The sequence below is a fragment of the Lissotriton helveticus genome, chromosome 6 (genome assembly GCF_964261635.1).
Source record: "Lissotriton helveticus chromosome 6, aLisHel1.1, whole genome shotgun sequence".
Taxonomy (NCBI): domain Eukaryota; kingdom Metazoa; phylum Chordata; class Amphibia; order Caudata; family Salamandridae; genus Lissotriton; species Lissotriton helveticus.
Genome location: NC_136067.1, coordinates 809767259 through 809788352, shown reverse-complemented (window position 1 = coordinate 809788352; position 21094 = coordinate 809767259). Strand labels below are relative to the sequence as shown.

The 21094-nt window shown below is 46.6% G+C and overlaps 1 protein-coding gene across 1 annotated transcript in view; it reads right to left on the bottom strand.

Annotated features, from left to right (window-relative positions):
* The window catches only part of ASCC3 (activating signal cointegrator 1 complex subunit 3), a 2002173-nt gene that overhangs the window by 366387 nt on the left and 1614692 nt on the right, over nt 1-21094 (bottom strand). The window contains exons 31-32 of the mRNA XM_078648375.1: nt 6595-6732; nt 6382-6502 (exon numbers count right to left, since the gene is read on the bottom strand). Of these exons, the coding sequence (XP_078504501.1) occupies nt 6382-6502; nt 6595-6732 (259 nt within the window). The remainder of the gene's footprint in view (nt 1-6381; nt 6503-6594; nt 6733-21094) is intronic.

Sequence of the window (21094 nt, the reverse complement as noted above, 5' to 3'; positions counted from 1 at the left end):
GCTAGCTCAAAGGTCACTAGAAACTTTCTCGAATAAACAAGGAGGAGTTTAACTTCCCTGGATAGACAAGAAGGGATTAGCTTCTGACAACCATAAAACATTATAACTTTGCTCCCTCAGAATAAGAGTGTATCTCTAGAGTCGTGTGAAAACAATAGACAGCTATTTTACTCAGTCAATCGTGCATACTTAGTTTCACCAGAGTGCAGAGAAATAGAGAGACGGGCGTTTTCAATAAAAGGTGTTATTTATTGAGCAGTCTTCTTTCTCATGCAAGAGAAATGAATTGCCATAATTGCAATACTTAACATGAAGTAAAGTGCGTACAGTAAAAGGAGTATTATGAAATAATACTGTAAAAGCATTGATATGGTTTCTTAGCCATATGATACTTTAAAATGGATAAAATATATAGATACATAAAAACATTGACTAACGTACTCAATTGGTGCTCCTAATCTACGCCTACCCCGGTGTACCTGACCTAAGCCTAATACGTGGGAAGGAGTAAGTAAGTTGCAGTTTAAGTTAAGTTGGGTTTTGCCAAGGAATCTGAATCAAGAATTCTCTCACGGGTTTAGTCAACTCCGTACCTGGGTAATAGAAAGCAGGAGGTCTGGTATCTCTCTCTCAGGACTCGATATCCCAGCAACCCGCAAGGGCGGCTGGAAAGACCGGAGCTGGATTTTCTCGGCTGGAGAAAAAGACAGCGTCTTTCTCAGTGCGTCAAAAGGGAGGGGCGGTGTCCGTGGGCTCTCGCATCAGCTGGGCTCTCGGGCAAGTAGATAGCCGCTCTGCTCCAAACCACTGTGTGTTTGCTTAAGGCAACATTGGTATATTTATACCTGAAAGGTGCCGGGTTTGACGTAAGGTTGGACATGAGACGTCAATAAAGATGTCACTAAGAACTGGCCGTTCTTTCAGTGCTCGCAAGAGTTCTAGGACAATTCAAAACAGAAGCATGGGGATTTCCCAGGTTGCTGGAGGTTTGGTTTGTTTAAAGAACGCGTTGTACTTTCTAGGAGTCTAGGGAAGTAGCCTTGCCGTATTTGGACTGCATGGGCTATTACTAAATATGGATATGATTCTTATGCCTTTATAAGGATATTATTTATTGTAGCCATATAAGGGCATAAATCAGGAATATAAACTTAGGGTCCTAGATACAAATACAACAAGAGAATCACTTGAACTTTTATTAAGGTTGGTGATAGCGGTGAGCAGTAGACGCCAGTCAACAGACAGAGCCGTAACCCAACCTTCCTAGACATTCTCCAGCACTAAATCAGCTTTCTCTCCAAAGAGGCACGATCTATCGAAGGGCATAGCCATAAGATTTGCTTGGATATCTCCTAAATAGCCCATGGTGTTATCTAGACACTGCAGCAAGTGGGGATGGAAAAATTATTTGACTGCACCATTGAATATACTGTGCTCAAGACAGAGTGAAGGATCTGTTTGGCTGCATCTTGCACATTGTGTACAAGTTCTGCGAAAGGGTTGTGAAGACGGTCCAGAGCTTAAGGGCTACCATCTCCGCCATCTCCCCCTTGACAGGCCACTATCCAAGTTGCTTTCGAAGAATGAAGGGTGAGGTTTCTTGATTAAAATACCTTTTTTTCCCATTGACTTTAACCTCTTCAACTCCAGTTTGATATGATTTGGAGGGACGAGCAATTCAAATGTTTTGGTTACCAGAAGCTAAACAATGGCAGAGGTGACCTGTTAGTTCCCCGCAGGGACAGACTGTGGTTTGTTAAAAAGGACTAAAATGAGATCCATCAGTGGCTGGTTAAAGAGAAGCAAGGGTTTAATCGAGGCAGATACTGAATGTAGGATTTCTACAAGAAGGCTGGCCTTATTCCTTTCCACAGGCAATCCAAGGATTTCTGCAGCCTTGCACCAAGTTACGTACTTTCGGTAACACTCTTTTTGGTGGACACTCCATCTACCTGCAGGGTCGATTTGGTTGGTAGTCCCTACCAAACCAAACTATATTTATTCATTACAAATGAAATGGGATTCATCAAGTGCCACTTTACAGCATGGGGCATACAGACAAATCAGGCTACAATACACCTTCAGTATGTCTTTGTCTAGGATATATAATAAGAGAATATGGTCAGCGTAGGATAAGAAAGCATGGGTAGGTTGGTTCTATATTGGCACTTGGCCAAAATGAAACATTTCTACTTGAATGCCATTTTCACAAAAGTGACCGAGGAAAAAAAGAATGCCTGGATGAGTATATTACTGCAGCTTTGAGAGACAGGTTAACCCAATAGATAGTGCCATGTATATCCCAATGGTGGAGCAGAGGTGCATCTGTTTTTGTCTAATAAATTAGACTCCAAACTTTGTATGTCATTGTTTGCTTATCTTATTACATGGATTTTGTTAATCAATCCTCACTTACACATCCCCAAACAAATGAACCCAGATACCAGTCATCATAGTAGTCAGTGTGATAATGGTAGTTTTCTGTAAGAAGGCATGGGATGTTTCTTGTCAATGGCCTCTGGGAGCATATGGTTTTTCACTGCTAAAGGACCCATTTGCCATTCAGAAATAATCCTTACATTTTCGGAGATCCTACAATGAAGTAAATCTTTGGGTATGGGTGTAGCACATAACGCAGCGTGCACACATGCACGCTTCCAATATATTGATATGACTTTAATATCTACCATATGAATGTACAATATGTTCCTACAAAAATGTTCAATAAAAGTTATTGGCGAATAAATCAAATGGTAAACACATGCCTAGGAAAATATGACGCTGGCATGTTGAAATACAGAGAAAAAACGTTTACATTAACATACACTATTAAACTAGCTTTGTTTAGGGAAGTCAAAATGTTGAAAGTGGTCATTTTGATGGTTAATCATAGGAGAAGTGGAAGCCTTTGATGCTGTGCTGGATGATTGATACAGCACCCAAAAAAAATATGTGTACTTGTGCAGAATCTCGAATCAGCCTAATCTAAACTAAGAGGAACAGGATTGGGATCAATGCACTTGGCTACAGCGCCAAATAAAAGCACAATCTGCGAACAATCATAAACAGGTTGTGACAGAAACCAAAATGTACTCGTAGAGTATTAAATTGTTTTGCAACTTTTATATCACTTACTATGTGGGGCACCTTAGTGCTTGCGTTCATGGGTAGCACATATAGGGTTTGTAGTTGGAATTATTGTTTTTGTTTTGATCCAGTGTGGGAAGGGTTTCCATGTAGTGCATGAGGACCTAGGTGCGGTTATCGTGTTATGTGACACAGCGCTTAGTAGTGTGATGGATGAAGAAGTGTGAGAGATAGGAGCGCAGTTTACGGTTTTCAGTAAGCTGGCAGCTTTCAGCCGCTCCACGGGTCCCTTTTTTGGTATTTCTTATGTTCATAGTCCATTTAGCAGGTTATTGATCTGGGTAGAGCATTCTGAGATTTTTTGTTTAAAGGTTATGTTCCTGAGCAGGCATAAGTTAAGGGAGAAGTGGTGGAGAGATCTGCTCGGATGGACTTTGGTAATATCATCCCAGCAAATCTCTTCAGCTTTTTTGTACCTTCAGTCAGTGAAGGGTGCTTTATTGCTGTGTAATGGTATAGTACTGGGCGATGGATATTACACTTAGCAGTTTTTTATGTGATTGTAAGACTGTCAAGCAGTGAAAGAGAATTATTATGGGGCGAGGATGTGGGTTAACAGCTAGGGTGGTGGACCTCAAATCTGGGGAACCGGGTTTGAGTCTTGGCAGGGACGCTCAACATCCTGGGATTCTGGGCAAATAACTTAATCTCCCGATGCCTAACAAAAAACGAATGTGTCCTTATGTAACGCTACTAATGCTCATGTAAAGCGCTCTGATACCAGATACCGTTGGGTCAAGTTTGCGCTATATAAAACTCTGGAGGAAAAAGAAACTTAAGCAGCCTGTAGGAACTACAATGTTAGTGTGAGGTATGCATTGTATTGTAATTGCAGTTTTTCGCACCTACTACCCTTGATGAGGCATTGTTGCGCTTTTACGTTGGACAGCACATTGTAAGGGGCCCCAGGGTTAGTGGGACTTTTTTTTTGCAGTTATGTTGGTAATTGGGATTAGTCTTGTGCTCTACAGGACCATTCTGTGCCTTTACTCCAGTGTCTAAGTGTCACATTACATTTTGGGAAATTAGGTTTGATTTTTAGCAGGAGTGGGGGATATGGGAGTTTCATGCATTGGTTGAGGGTATTAATAGATAAGCTACAGGAGATTATGTGTTGTTAGGGTGCAGACTATGACTTTTAAAGAAGGGGTAGTGATCTTTAAAATAAGATGTGGGTAATTTGCAGAGATACAATGGTATGGATTAAGAGTAACATGGATGTGATTTAGAGTAGTCCGTACTAAGAGAGTGGGGGCATGCAAAGGATGTAAAGGAAGGAGAGCGCAATTTGAACGAAATCAAGTGTTGAGAGTTGGAAGTTTTAAGCCAAAGTCAGTGTTCAAGCAGGGTTTTTAGGAATACTATGGAGTCTTTTTGAAACATTATGCAAACGTGTAGGAAGAAATAATATTATTTGCACGTGTTGCACTATCATTGTAGGCTATGAAAACACCACTGTGCAGACACACCACCATCATCCATGTATGAATATTATTAAAATACGCTACACAACGTAGTAACGTAGGCCCCACCTAACTGAACAGTCACACCTCCTCCCACCAGCCAGCCAGACACCTCTGCTCAGCAGGACTCCTACTCGCACACATCCCATGCATACATTAGTGGATTTGTGTAAAGTAATGCTTCTCAGGGCCTGGAGCACGAGGAGGGTGGGGGAGAATAAGCTTCATGGTTCAGTGAACTGAAGGCCCACTACCTAAACATGAGGTAATATGCTGGTCACAAGCTTGTTTGCCCTCAAAGTTGAATCAGCTTTCTAGTCTCATCAGGTCAGTAAAATGATCCTATTACATTTGGTAGTAGTAAAATGTGTCCTTTATGGTGGTGACAAATGGGAGAAGTGTGGTAGGAAGAACTATGAAAATACAAGTTATTATTATTATAGTTGGCTGCTTTTAAGGCATTCCAAAACTGCAGCAACACGAACATGACAAACAATGTGTTTTGCATGTTTAAAAGGTTCATATTAGAGTCTCTTTGCTGGTGTCCCCCACTGAAATGACATCACTCTACACGAATTCCCTCAATACCACCCTCTAAATGGTGCCCCCTCTCAAATGTATTTATTGTATAGCACTACTCATCCCAGTGTAGAGGAGCAGAGCTCTTAACATAGCAAACATACAAAGTGTGTTAAACAATGTATAGGAAATGTTACTTAAGACAATGAGGACGACAACGTGTAAGAGTCACATGTCATCCACACTGGTAGGCATTAGATGTTAAGAGTGCTTGGTCTGGAAAAACAAAGTGGCAGATTTAATACGTTTTCACACAGTACAGCAAACAAAGTTGCTGCACTGTGTTGCATGAAATGGAGAGAGCACAACACCAAATCTACCAAGATATATCAGCAATGGAGGAGAGACCAACAGCACCATATCACAAGAGATATTGGGCATGCTGTACTTTCTCCTCTAGTGCTGGCGAACCTTAGGCTGCCTTGCGCCAATGTACACAGCCTTGCACTTTAGTGCAATGATGTGTGCATGCTGTCAAGCATATTTTTTATACATTCAGCACATAAATATTTGCCTTGACAAAGTTAACCAGGTTACCACTTTGTATGTGTGTTGTAAGGTGATGCCTGTCATGCTACGTGTGCCCCATCGGAAACGGTCGCACCACCCTAAAGCAGGCACTAATGGGCCTCACTGAGGCAGAACACTCTCCATCCTCCTGTGTCTCCAGACCGGAAGTTAACATGGGCCACTTTAACAAGCTCCGCCCAGGCTAACACTGTGGCTGGAGACGAGAATGGGTTGTGGGCCGAGGTGCCCAGCAACTGCCCTGTCTCTGCAGCGCCAAGGGACGAGCTCGTAGCGTCTTTTCTGCCCTTCCAGGCCCTTGCTCACCCCTCCAAAACTGCCACTGACCCACAAACCAAAGCAGCTGGAAAATGTCAGCGGAAATGACCGGTTATGATAATGTGGTTCAGAAATGGCGGCCGACTCATTTCGAAGCCGTATATCTACAGATATAACATGTGGAAAAGCAGACGAGCGGGAGAATACTTTCATGGTCGCCTTATCCATGTCAACAAATAGGGCCCTTAAGAATGTGACACGGAACATTAAAAAACGTCATGCGCAGGACCTGTACTCACTTCCGCTTTCACTCATGTTAACTGCTTGCTTCCCTTGCCGGATAATTATCAATTACAAAATGTATGCTCTTAAACCAGTAAACATGCAAAGCATTTATTATAAATACCTGTGATTGGGTAGTCCACGTAGCGCCTTGTTTTCCCATCGTAAAACTCTGTCCCTTTCACAATTACCAAATGTGCTGGAAAATTCACACCCCAAGCTAATGTGCTTGTCGCAATTAGAACCTAATGCGGAAAAGAGGTTTAATGAGGTTTAGGTAACGAGATAATTGCTTCTCACACATGTTCCCACCTCATTATTTGGCCCTCACCCCCACCTGAATTTTGACGTTGACGAACAGCTCCTCCACGGTCTTCCGGTCCCTCTCGTGCAGCCCGGCGTGGTGCATGCCTATGCCGAAGGCGAGCGTCAGCTTCAGGTTCGAGTCCCGCAAGGTCACGATGATATCGTTCATCTGGAAATGCAGAAGATTAACATTCTTACTAGGGAGCATTTTTGTAAAATTTTGGATTTCAAAAAATGTGACTATTCATGTGTGTCGAGAGCCACGGGTCTAATTCCTTATGAATTTTCATGCAGCCAGCTCCCCGTTCTTTACCAGTGAGGTCAGGCTGACCTACAGAATGCGCTATTCCTGCGAGTTCAAATTTTGAGAAATTAATTAATTTGGCTATTATTTCCAGAGTTTCTTTTTCAATTTCACTAAAGTAAATCGGACACATTTCATCTGAGAATCGCCTTCAATTCAGATATTGGTTGCCGACAGTACGCATCAGCACTTAATATTCCAGATATCAATCAGATATAACTTTATTTCAGTGAGGCGGTTCCTAAATATGCAATTCTGTAAAAACAGTCTTCTAGAATACTTACACCTCACGAGGATGCAATTTACGGCGCATACAAATGTAAAAAATAAATAAATAAATAAACTATGAACCTCCTTTGTCCCGCCTCTCAGTATTCCCTTGGGATAGAGCATTCCACATTTTCTTACTTTAATACTTTTTTTTCGAACTGTAATTTGTTGTAAAACAATCATGCAGAGAATATTGACAAGCAATTCACTGGCACGATACAGAGTAAGTGGACATGTCAAGTGTGAACATCTGAACGATAATACAACTAGTAAGGGTAACAAGTAGGCATGTAGCGCAGACAGCATTCCTGCCAAATTGTAAGTTCACCATTACATCAACCGAGTGGACGTCACTCCCTTAGTAGGGAGAGGGGTCTCCTGCAATTTGTCCAACCAAGTGCAGAGGCAGACACCCCCAGGCATAGCCTACCCAGTGTGGGAGAACATAGGGTTTCACATCACCCACTCATTGAGCCATCTCAACAGACATCCTCACCTGTTGCAAACCCACTCACAAAGCTCTCACTTTTATACTTATTGCCAGCTCCTTCTCTACAAATGACTGAGTAGCTCTGAGCGAGGCACTCCTTTAGACTTAACTCTCACTTTTCATTCCTGCTCCCAAGTGTGCCCTTTATATGTTTCCGAAGGCTTGCTTTAAGCACCTTGAGAAAAGTGGGAGCCTGTAGGGTGCTTCAAATTAATACGATTCAAATGGTCCTTGTGTTTACATCACATGGCAAGTCCTGCTCCTTTGATGTTAAGGTCCTAATTTAGCTTTGCTTTTCATTTGAAGACGATTATTATAAGATCTACAGCTTTGAGGTACAATAACTAGGTTGCAACTGAAGTTGCTGCTCTTGGAAAACTTTGCATATTCCCAACTAGGTAACCCAGGGTTTCAATCTCTCAAGCCAGTTTGACTACTTCAAATATGTTTCTTTGCTGGCTTCATGTTTTGATGGAATGCAGTTTCCTGGTTTATCCCTAACTTCCAATAAATTCGACATGTTTCGAGTGCGTCAAAGGATGCCAGTCTCAACTTTGGTAGACATCTATCTATAGCTTTGTTTTGGGAATCCACTTTGTTTGGTGATTGGTGGCATTTCAGACATCTTCTCCCTTCCTGGACTTGTGCTGCTGCTGTATATCTCACTGGATATGAAGAAATGCAGTGTGTTGCTTTCCTTGTCACCTACTGGTCTCTGCTTTAGCTGCTTCTGCCTCAGTAGTTATGCTAAAGGTTCTCCGGTCAGAGTCCTCAGATTTTACAGGTAGTCACATGCATTTATGAGCAGTGGGCTTGGCTGACAAACCTACATAACCTGTCGTACTTGTATCTACCTATTGTGACAAGGAAGAGGGACAAAGTGGTAACACTTGATATACACAGTGGTACTCTTTAATATGAGATCTACTCTTCATCATTCTACAAAGTTTCCTCCAATCCTTTCCTGCAGAAAAAGGATTTTTTAAGTGAAAGGTTAGCTACAAGATTTTAGAGCACGTGTGGGTGGCTTAAAGTTTGTCTTAAGAATAAAGGGCAAGCTGTGTAGAATGCTTACCTGTGTTAGACTCACAAAATTGAGAGAATATTTCAATGCAAACAATATTTTGAGTAAAGCAATCCGATGAATACTGATGGCATCATTAAGGAGAGGCCTGATTTGATAAAATGCTACTGAACCTGGTGTGCATATACAGCATCAGGCATTCTGGTGTGCTTAGGTCCAATAGTTTCAATAAAATAAACAATTTGTAATCAGGCAAAAATGGTGCTGCTAAAAACTTCAATAAAATAAACTGAAGTAGAAAACACATACTGAAAAAAAATACACACTTAAGGCGTGAAAGGAAAACAAACAAATGCAGCTGTAGAGCTCTGCGTGAGAGGCGATTAAATATATTTTCAGATGATTTAATTCACTTCGCATTTCTAAAGTGGCGTTTAGTTAGCCATTTGGCTAATAACGTGTTTTCTCTTACAAGAGAGCCACAAGGGGATTCATTAACCAGTCACCTTCCTCCCTAAGCATAAACAAATTCACCTAATAATGGCTGTTACGCCAGAACGGAATTCTGCTCGGTATCTCTTCCTCATTTCTAAGCAGCTTCTCAGCAAACCATATGTGCAAGCCTCACTGCTTAGAATGGTCTTCTGACTTCCACCATCATCCTGGGTTACATTTTTTTCCTTTCCTGAGGGCTGGTGCCCTGTGGAGCAGTTAGTCACCCACCTACAACGCATCGCAATTTACCACACGAAAACTGAAGGGCCCTTAGCAGGAGCGCAGGCGCACACGCAGCTCCACTGTCTGTCAAGCAGCAGGTAATCTTGGTGAATGCTGACCCTCCCTGCTTGCCTTGCACATAAATCAACGGAGTAAACACAACTATTTTACCCACAGATACGTATCTCGGGCCTTGTAGTCCCCCTGACAATTCAGAACTCTTTGTTTTCCTAGTGTGATGCCTTTTTACTGGCTTGCTCAAAATAATTTCAGCAAATTGCAAACCCACCCAAAAAAACCAACCAAAAAATAATCACAATCCTAATCTGTCTTTGACAATAATCACAGCTTAAATGTACACACCATTGAAAATGTGTCTCTACTGCCATCACTGTCATTTACCACTTCAAACCTAAAGCAAGAGTTGGGGACTTTAATTACAAGAAACAAAAAGAACAAAAAATGTCTTTTTAAAATCATTATTGACTAAATCTATAGCATTTCTAACAAAAGTATACTCACTGTCTGCTCTAATCTGCTGTCCCACAGTGCCATATTTATTCAACCCCTTGAGCAGACTCCAAGTTTCAAAAGTACATATATGAAGGCATGTAAAGGCTCCAGAGCCCATCCAGCAATGCCACTTACCGTCCCACTGTAACACTGGACACTACTTACACTCCAGTCCGCATTTTCCCTTACACTATGATGAAACCCTCTATATCAGTCTCAGGCCCTTATATCTGAATTCTGTTACTTATTTTGGGTACAGTTTTTTCCCCTGACCAAAGCAATGGCATGGCCAGAAGCCTACATCACTCACCCTAAAGGCACTCACACTCGGTGGCTCTCTGGTGCAATCTCTGTGGTTTTACGCCTCATAGGACCCGGATCCCCCAGCATGCTCCACGCCCGCCCCAACCCACCAATTAACTAAGACTTTGAGATAGGTGGGTGTAAAAAGGCATTGTTTAATGACAACACTCATAAACATGACAAGCACAGTTATTAAAAACACATCTATAAAAACATTACCTATTATTGAGGCAAATCATCAAATTACATTATTTATTATTCACTGTGCCTAAAAATTGTAAGTTATTATTCCTTCCCCCAGCACCAAGGGTCCTTCTGGTTCGCATCTCCCCAGGTTGAGATGCCCACGCAAGGTGCAACCCACCTGCGCCCCTGAGCGATGGGCCCCAGCCCTCGGGTCCTTGTCCGCCATTTCCAGGGCCCCACCTCTCGTCCACCAGGCTGCCTGGAGGCTCGTACCTGACGCCCTAGCCTCCCCAGCCGGTGGCCTCCATCCGCCTGCGGAGAGCTTACCTTCTCTCCCCTCAGTGCTGGCCTAGGGAGTGCGCGAGGCGAACTCCCCTCACTTTTGTAAGTCTCTTTCAATGGTCCAATGTCTCTTCTCCGCAACACACCCCTTCGAACTACTTCCTTAAAGGGACGGGTGGGTGGGAGTTACAAATCCTCTCTATTAGAGGCAAAGGCGAGTGGCGAGGACGAGCGGCGCGAGACCCGATCCAGTGTGGGCGAAGGAAGAGGCCGAGTTCCTGGTGACCCTGACCTAAATAGGTCACGGCCTTTGCCCCCACCGGACACACGTCACCGCCCCGACCGGAAACGCCGGCTCAGGCCGGCCGCCGATAGGCCAACCGGCCTGCCCTACCCTGCCAATGGCGTTGCGTGGGGCGGGGGGCCGGGCCCTAAGTGCGTGCTCGTCTAGCCTCGCACTTGGCATAGGACCCGGATCCCCCAGCATGCTCCACGCCCGCCCCAACCCACCAATTAACTAAGACTTTGAGATAGGTGGGTGTAAAAAGGCCATGTTTAATGACAACACTCATAAACATGACAAGCACAGTTATTAAAAACACATCTATAAAAACATTACCTATTATTGAGGCAAATCATCAAATTACATTATTTATTATTCACTGTGCCTAAAAATTGTAAGTTATTATTCCTTCCCCCAGCACCAAGGGTCCTTCTGGTTCGCATCTCCCCAGGTTGAGATGCCCACGCAAGGTGCAACCCACCTGCGCCCCTGAGCGATGGGCCCCAGCCCTCGGGTCCTTGTCCGCCATTTCCAAGTCCCCACCTCTCGTCCACCAGGCTGCCTGGAGGCTCGTACCTGACGCCCTAGCCTCCCCAGCCGGTGGCCTCCATCCGCCTGCGGAGAGCTTACCTTCTCTCCCCTCAGTGCTGGCCTAGGGAGTGCGCGAGGCGAACTCCCCTCACTTTTGTAAGTCTCTTTCAATGGTCCAATGTCTCTTCTCCGCCACAAGGGAGACTAGGGCCCACAGGTCCGTCGCCCTTCCCCCCTTCAAGCATCGTGATGGAACATTGACGCTCCCGAAATCATCTTGTGAGGGAGGTGTAGCAAGCGGCCCTGTCCTGAGCACAACTTTGCCAGCTCCCCATTGAGACGTCTCACTGACACATTTACAGCTCTTGCCCGGATTCCATCGCCCCACCATTGTCGTGGGATCATGCAAGACCATGCTATCCCGGCCTGTGGGAAGGTCCGCCCCAGCCAAGCAAATTCTGTGAGCAGTGCCTCTCTGACCACCAAGCGTCCCCGGTCTACCATGTCATTGCCGCCCAGGTGGATGATGATCAAATCAGGGGACTGCTGTCCCTCACGTTCTCTAATGTCTTCCACGAGTGCTGAAGCCCTCAAGGCTCTTGGTCGTACTCTGGGACCCTCTGACCGGCGTGGCATCGTGCAGGCCCAAGCTGCTGCATTTGCATGCCCCTGACGCCCCGCCAAAAGAACTCCGTCCCGTTCAAGCCTAGTGGCTTCTTCACTCGCCGCTGCTGCAATCGCCCTCTGGCGTGCCGCCCGGAAGAGTGCCCCCGTACTCCTACCACCTTGGCAGGGTACACTAATGAACAGGAGAGAAAATGGAAAAGTCAGGCATATTCATGACCAAATTGCGAGCATTATGTAACAGCCACCCAGGTTTGATATGAAGGCGAAACCAGCCGACCACCGGCATCCCACTGTCTTCCCAGTGTCAGGTGATGAGCCTGACCTTGCCGCTGAGGCTGCCGCCCCTAATTCTAAAAGAATCAACTGAGGTCGTTGGCTCCTTAATACAAAATTCGGCCCCAACAAATGGAGCACCTGCTGCTGTACCGCGAAACAAGTTGGGCACTCACAACCCTCCTACGGCCAGGACTAGCTTGTGAAATTCAAGCATAAGAAATGCACTGCTTATAATCGCAATATTGGTTATAGAGTACGATGTATACACAGACTGTATTATAATGTAGTACTGTACAGGTATTCTATAGTTTCCAAGCCACAAGTTGCTTTAAAGTTACAAATCCTCTCTATTAGAGGCAAGGGCGAGTGGCGAGGACGAGCGGCGCGAGACCCGATCCGGTGTGGGCGAAGGAAGAGGCCGAGTTCCTGGTGACCCTGACCTAAATAGGTCACGGCCTCTGCCCCCACGCCCCCACCGGACACACGTCACCGCCCCGACCGGAAACGCCAGCTCAGGCCGCCCGCCGATAGGCCGGCCTGCCCTACCCTGCCAATGGCGTTGCGTGGGCCGGGGGGCCGGGCCCTAAGTGCGTGCTCGTCTAGCCTCGCACTTGGCATTCGCAGAGCTGCACTTCTCTCTCAGCAACTCACTGGCAAGGCCTCCAGGGGCTCACTGTGATTGTTGCTCTTAGTCTAATTAATGGTGATGGATTTCTACACCTTCATTAAGGTATCTTATTTAAAGCTGTCCTAAAATAGAACCTGGTGACCAAACCAAGTACCTCCAGCTCTTGCTATCAATTCTTCAAAAAAGTACAATAAAAAAAACAGAGACTAGCTTTGGGTCAGCTCCCTTCAGCTATTGACTTTAATTCGTTTTTATAGTTTGCCATTGCTTAGATAGGTTATTCATCAAAACCATAGCATGTTGAGGATGAAGACATTGTCCTATTTTTATTTCCATTAGGTTTTGTTGATGGGGCCATATAGTGGCCCTCTTGTTATGCAGTATGCGAATGAAACACGTAGCTTCTTGTAGTACTAAATACAAATTCAACAAGTAGCCTCTTGTCGCACTACATACAAATGCAACAAGTAGCCTCTTGTAGCAAGCACTACATACAAATGCAACTGCATTTGAGGACTTGGAGCCCGTCGAGTGGTGGTGACTCGTCGAGTGGCGATGACTGCGGCCCCGCGACCGGTCCCTCGACCTCTTCCTAGACCGGGACATCGAACGGCGTAGGGCCGACTGCCGGAGCTCGAGCCGCTTACAGGACCGCTCCCGCCTAGCTTTCGACGTCAAGGCCCGGCAGTCGGGGCACGACTTGTCAACGTGGTCGGCCCGAGACAGTAAAGGCACTGACGGTGGGGGTCGGTCACCGACATCAAGCGGTGACAGTCCTCGCAAGGTTTAAACCCAGGCATCCCTAACGGCACCGCGAGTCGAAGGTCGACTCGAGAAGCGATCCAAAATAGATCAAAAAGTTAGTAAAAAATTGACTAGGAGTACTGCTCTTCCCGGATCTGCGCTTGCTGGTGCGGAAAAAAAAAGAACTGACGTCAGCGCGCGAGGGCGGCGTCTAAGTACTCCGACGACATCATCACGGCAATCACGAAGCCGAACGCGGAGCCGCAGATGACGCCTACCGACGCGCAGGGTTACTGCTACGCAAAACTTTCCGGATCCAGTCTGACGCCTGGGGATATTCTAAGGTAAGGAATCTAACACTAACCTGTTTCTTTCAGATCTCTTTTTATGTCTTGTCTACTAGAAAGTGCATGTGCTGTCTCTTGCGAGATGTATTATCGCGTACTATTGGGTTAGACCCAGACCTTTGCTACTCCCTGGTTGGCTTCAATTTCATAGGCCAAAGAGTTTCCTCCCAGTTATGGATCACGCTCCAACTCAGTAAAGTCAATGACATGAGTGGTAACTCACTTCTAAATTCGGTACCAAGAGGTCATTTTTTTCATCAGAAACTTAACACTGTATCAAAACTTTGTCATCAAGAATATTTGTTAAAATGTAAACACTTATCATGGCATTCCAATTTCAACAAATCACAGGAAATGACAGACATCTATCAAACAACTGAATTTACAAAAATGATTTACAACTATTAACAATTTGTGACTGCAAGACTTGCTGCACGGCAATCAGTCCCATTCTTGATCTCAGTCTACTTACTTCAGACCCATCTCCCTCTTCTCCTTCCCAGCCAAGGTCATTGAGAAGGCCTCAAAGCCCAACTCTCTGTGTTCATCGAAGAGAACCACATCCTGGACACCTCCCAATTTGGTTTCCAAAGCAACCACAGCACAGAGACTGCACTATTTGCCACCACCGACGACATCCGCTCCCTCCTCGACCGAGGCAAAACCAAAGCCCTCATCCTACTGGACCTCTCGGCCACTTTCGACACAGTCTACCATAGCACCCTAATGAAGAGCCTCCTTGACACCGGTATCCGCGACAAGGCTCTGGGCTGGATCACTACATCCTCACCGGCCGAACAGAGTGAGCCAGACCAGCCGCGGCCCGTGCAGGTAAGAGTGGTAGGGCTGGCTGGTGGGGGGGTGGGTGGGTGGGGGGGGTGTATTTCGACAGATGCCGATGAGGGAAAATTAATTATTTATTTAATTTTCCCTCATTGTCGTCTGTGGAAATCCCCCCACCCCACCCAGCCCCACTGCTCTTACCTGCACGGACAACGGCTGCGTAAGACTACCCCCGTTCCTCTCAGAACCTAGAGATCAGCTGTGGAGTGCCCTAGGGCTCCTCCCTGAGCCTCAACCTCATCAACGTCTAGTTGGCCCCCCTCACAGCTATCGTCCGAAGCCACAGACTCAACATCGTTTCCTACGCTGACGACACCCTGATCCTCTCCCTCACCAACGAACCCACACCAGAATCAACTTTCACAGCGGAATCTGGAAGAATGGGATCTCACTAGGTTTCTGGCCTGATCTGAGTTGATCAATCTTTATTCAATGTATTGTCTTTCCGTCTTTATTGGAGGGCATGTCCCTAAGTTTTATATGAAGATATAAGACACTGAAATGTGTTCTGCAAGTATGAAGACTGGTGCAAATGGTGCCTAGAGTTACATGTTCCTGTATTAAACAAGCACTGCTCCCAAGTATGCCCTTTATATGTTTCCGAAGGCATGCTTTAAGCATCTTGAGAAAAGTGGGAGCCTGTAGGGTGCTTCAAATGAATACGATTCAAATGGTCCTTGTGTTTACATCACATGGCAAGTTCTGCTCCTTTGATGTTAAGGTCCTAATTTAGCTTTGCTTTTCATTTGCAGCCGATTATTATAAGATCTACAGCTTTGAGGTACAATAACTAGTTTGCAACTGAGGTTGTTGCTCTTGGAAAACTTTGCATATCCCCAACTAGGTAACCCAGGGTTTCAATCTCTCAAGCCAGTTTGACTACTTCAATTTGTTTCTTTGCTGGGTTCATGTTTTGATGGAATGCAGTTTCCTGGTTTATCCCTAACTTCCAATAAATTCAACATGTTTCGAGTGCATCAATAGATGTCTGTCTCAACTCTAGTAGGCACCTATCTATAGCTTTGTTTTGGAAATCCACTTTTTGTTTTGGGATTGGTGGCATTTCATGCATGTTCTCACTTCCTGGATTTGTGCCGCTGCTGTATATCTCATTGGATATGAAGAAATGCAGGGTGTTGCTTTCCTTGTAGTAGTTATGCTAAAGGTTCTCCGGTCAGAGTCCTCAGATTTTACAGGAATTAACATGAATTTATGAGCAGTGGGCTTGGCTGACAAACCTACATACCCTGTCGTACTTGTATCTACCTATTGTGACAAGGAAGAGGGACAAAGTGGTAACACTTGATATACACAGTAGTAATCTTTAATATGAGTTCTACTCTTCATCGTTCTACAAGTTTCCTCCCATGCTTTCCTACAGAAAAAGGATTTTTAAGTGAAAGGTTAGCTATAAGATTTTAGAGCACGTGTGGCTGGCTGAAAGTTTGTCTTAAGAATAAAGGGCAAGCTGCATTGAATGCTTACCTGTGTTAGACTCACAAAATTGAGAGCATATTTCAATGCAAACAATATTTTGGGTAAAGCAATCAGAGGAATACTGATGGAATCATTACGGAGAGCCCTGATTCGATAAAATGCTACTGAACCTGACTCAGATTCACCCAAAATTTAAATGTTGTATTTTTTTTTTAAAAACACAAAGGCATTTTTTCTGAGTAAATTGGAATTCTCGATTTGGAAGGTAAAAGGAATTACTTTCCGAATTTGTTAATGGATCCTGTGGTATCTCATTCTGAACTACAGCGGTTGTTCCAGGCGTCTGGTATCTGCCACATCATACTTAAGGGACTATATCCATAGGAACAAAGCCTGGCAGAAATCCATGCCATACCAACAATTTCTCAGTAATTCCCCATTACCTCCTCGTCCTGTCTTTCTCGCCACAGTAATCACATATGAGCCTCCGGCTCCACACAGAACTCAAAGTTTAAAATTTAGCGATCTAGTCTCCCTCCCTCCTCCAAGATGGCCCCCAGTGGCTCCAGCCAATCCCATAAAGGGATACACATACATCAACACGACCTGTTCTTTTTTCTGCACTTCTCCGAGTGCTGTGTTTTCCCTGCTGGTCAGGTGAATGGGGCTGGGTTCCTGCTTTAGCAGTTCCCATTGTCCTGTGGTATCTAGTTGGGGGATGTTAGTTTGTAGTTTGACTACCTTATGTTCGTTTGTTTTTTTTGGTCATTACATGCTTCGTTTTGGTTTTGTCTTGTTTCCCCCTTCTACTGCCTGGCTGCCTCGTGTCCTGCTTCAGCGGACTTGCGTGGTTTTCTATAAACGGCTGGTTTGGATCAGTTTTGGACGGGACGCCTTGTGTCCTGTTTGCCGTTTTTCGTTTTTCTTTCCCTTTCCCGGCCGCGCGTCCTGCTGAGCGGACGTTACACGGCCGGGTGCGAGATCTCTGGGAGCCGGAGGCTTCCTTTGAGTTTTCCTTACCTTCTGCCGGTCTTCGCGCCGGCGTGCTTTCATGCCTCTTCATGTTTCTGCGTGCTGGAGACGCGTTCAGGGGTTGACTGGGCTCAGCGCGATGCGGTCTGTGCCTCATTTTTTCTATGACGGCGCGCGGCTCTTCCGGCTGCTTTTGTGCCTTCGGCTTGGTTCCAGGTGGGGTTTGTTGGGTTGCTTAGCAACCTCGGGTCCTACTTTACCGGGCTGTTCTTCGTTTTGCCTGTGTTTGTTTTCTTTCACTCATTCACGTGGCTGGCTGTCATGGATCTTTCCTCTGGTCTGGGTGATCCTGATCCTTTGGACGTGGCTTCCGGTTCGGGGGTGCAAGTTTCTTCTATGGAGATTTTGCAGCAGATGATTAATTCTGCTGTCTCTGCTGCGTTGCAGGGTCACGTACCTGTCCCTCCTCCTAAAAAGGCGAGGGTTGATGGCGCTGCTGCTGATTCTGAGAATGAGGAGGAGGTTGATGTCAGGGGTTGCTTTGTGCAGGGTGCCGACCTGAAGGAGGTGCTGGGTCACATTCGCGAAAACTTGGTGTTCCCTGCTTCTGTGGTGCCTCTGGAGGACGATCTGTTTTCGCAGTATCATCGTCCTGAGCCTGATTCTTTACCTCTCCATTCCTCTGTCTTGAAGGTCCTGGAGAATGAATGGAAAGATGTGGACAGGGGTTCTTTTCCTCGTTTTTTGAGTAAGAGATACCCTTTTCAGGATTTTGCGGTGAAGTACCCGGCCTCTATGAAGGTTGACTCTTTATTGGCAAGCATGTCTTCGCATGGGTCTGTTGTCTCTGAGGACTCTTCTCCTGCTGACCCGGTTGACCGTAAGGTGGATGGTGCTGTGAAACGCACTTTTGCAGCTGCCAATTTTTCCATCAGGGCTGCGGCCTATTCGTCTTACACTATCCAGTCCTTGCTCAAGGATTTTCAGTCTCTTTCGGAGTTGTTGGACCAGGGGGAGGATGTTTCTTCTACCCTGGCGATGATGGAGCAGCAGGTTCGTCTGCTGTCGGATGTCTCCTTTGATACTCTGGGGGCTGCTGCTTCTGCGGCGGGGTCCTCTGTGGCTGCGAGGCGTCAGTTATGGCTCCGTTCTTGGATGGCTGATGCTGCTCAGAAGAACTTGCTTATGAAGATCCCTTTTTCTGGTGTTAAGCTTTTCGGTTCCCCTCTAGACGAGATGGTGAAGAAGACGGCGGAGGACCGCAAACTGCTTGCTCCTGAACGTCCTGGCAGGTTCCGTGCCTTTGGTTCGCAGCGGTCTTTTGGTGCTTCAAAGAGGGGTCGGGCTGGTCAGCCCTTTCGTGGTCGGGGGCGTGGCCGGGGTGCTCCCTCCTTTGATAAATCCCGGTTCTCCGGCACTTCTGCCTCCTCCACTCCTGCTTCAAAATCCTGACTGGGTCGCTCCTGGTGTGGGTCCGGTTGGGGGTCGACTCGCTTGCTTCCTGGACTCTTGGCGGGAGACTGTGTCAGACCAATGGGTGCTTCAGGTGCTCTCGGAGGGTTTGCGCATTGGATTTGCCCGGACACCCCCAGACTGTTTCCGGGCCACTCCTTGTCCCAGGGATCCTGTGAAAAAGTTGGCACTTTTGGACGGCATTGCTTCCCTAGTGGTCAAGAAGGCGATCGTTCCTGTGCCCGTCGATCAGTTGGGAAGAGGGGTGTATTCAATACTTTTCCTGGTGTCCAAGCGCACCGGGGATCTTCGGCCTGTGATGGACCTGAAGTGGGTAAATACTTTCATCCCTCACCAACGGTTCAAGATGGTTTCCCTTCCTTTGATCCTTCCTCTGGTGTCTCAGGGAGATTTCCTTGCATCTATAGACCTGAAGGATGCTTACCTGCATGTGCCTCTTCATCCGGACTTTCAGAAGTTTTTCCGGTTTTGTGTGCAGGGTCGTCATTACCAGTTCCAGGTATTGCCTTTTGGGCTCTGCTCTGCTCCCCGGATCTTTACTAAGATTCTGGCTCCTCTTATTGGACATTTGCATGGGGAGGGCGTTAATGTTTTTCCTTATCTGGACGACGTTTTAATTTCTGCTTCTTCTCTTCCTAAGGCGGAGTTGCATGTCCAGAAGGTGTGCCATGACCTGGCGCATCATGGGTTCCTCGTGAATGTGCCGAAGTCCTCCCTGGTTCCTGCACAAGAATTGACTTTCATTGGGGCTCTGTTCAAGACTCGTTTGGGGATGGTGTTCCTGCCCCCTCCCCGTGTTCTGTCCCTGATGTCTGCTGTTCGTTCCCTGTTGGTGGGGTTGTCTCATCCTGTGAGCCTGTGGTTATGGGTTCAGGGTCTGATGTCGGCTTCGTTGTTGACGGTGCCTTGGGCTCGCCTCCATATGTACCCAGTGGTGTCCCACATTTTGTCGCATTGGGACCCCTGTTCCCTCGATATGGGTGTTCTGGTTCCTATGTCGGAGGAGGTTCGGGTGGTCCTGAGTTGGTGGTTGGACATGGATCATCTGTCCAAGGGCCGCCCTTTTCTGATTGTTCCCACCCGCGTGGTCACTACCGATGCCAGCCTGCTGGGGTGCTACTCTGGGGGCTTCGACGACTCAAGGGATTTGGCCTCGGTCGGTCTTGTCATGTTCCTCCAACTACAAGGAGCTGAAGGCCATCCTTCTGGGTCTGTTGGACTTCTCGGATCTTGTTCAGGGTCACCACGTGCAGATCCGGACGGACAATCAGGTTGTAATGTCTTATGTGAACCATCAAGGGGGGTGCAGGGTTCGCTCCCTCAGTTGCCTGGCTCGTCGGATTGGTTCTTGGGCGGAGGTTCATCTGGAGTCCCTGTCTGCCATCTACCTGCCTGGTGCGGAGAACCCTGTGGCGGATTGTTTGAGCCGGGTGTTTCCTTCCATGGGGTCCTTGTCTCTCACGAGGTGGATGTTCAGGAGGTTGCAGGTGATGTTTGGATGTCCGATTGTGGACCTGTTTGCCTCCCAGGACAATGCCCAGATCTGTTGTTTTTGCACGATTATGCCTTGCCGGGATGCCTGGAGGGTGGACGCTCTTTCATTCCTTTGGCCGAAGGGTCTGCTGTATGCATTTCCCCCTGTTCCCCTGCTTCCTGCTGTGTTGCAGAAGATCAAGAGGGAGGGGTCATTGGTGCTTCTGGTTGCTCCTTGTTGGAAACGTCGCCCTTGGTTTCCCCTTCTGGTGGAATTGCCTGTGTCTCCGGGGTGGGCCTTGCCGTTCGTGCCGTATCCTCTGATGGGTCCTCTTCTTCCTCTGCCTGTGTTCCGTTCCCTGGGTCTGCGGGCCTGGCTCTTGAGAGGGAGTCCCTGATGCGTGAGGGTTGTTCGGTGGCTGTGGCTGGGGTCATTCAGCAGTCCCGGAGGCCTTCTACGCTTAAATCTTACACCAAGGATTGGGATCATTTTGCTTCTTGGTGTGTTGGTCGTGGGCTGTCGCTGGGTTCTTTGGATCCAGCCCGCATTCTGGACTTTCTGAACGATGGATTTGTGTTGGGTTTGGCCATTTCGACCCTTCGGGCTCAATGGGCCGCCATTCGGGCATTTCATGTCCTGCCTTTGGTTTCCATTTCTCCGTTGGTTGCTCGACTTTTTAAGTCTCTTTCTTTCCAGCGCCCCCGTCCTATCATGTGTCCTCCTCCTTGGGACCTTCCTTTGGTTTTGCGTTCCTTGCAGTTGGCTCCTTTCAAACCTTTAGAGTCTGTGGACTTGAAGTTTTTGACT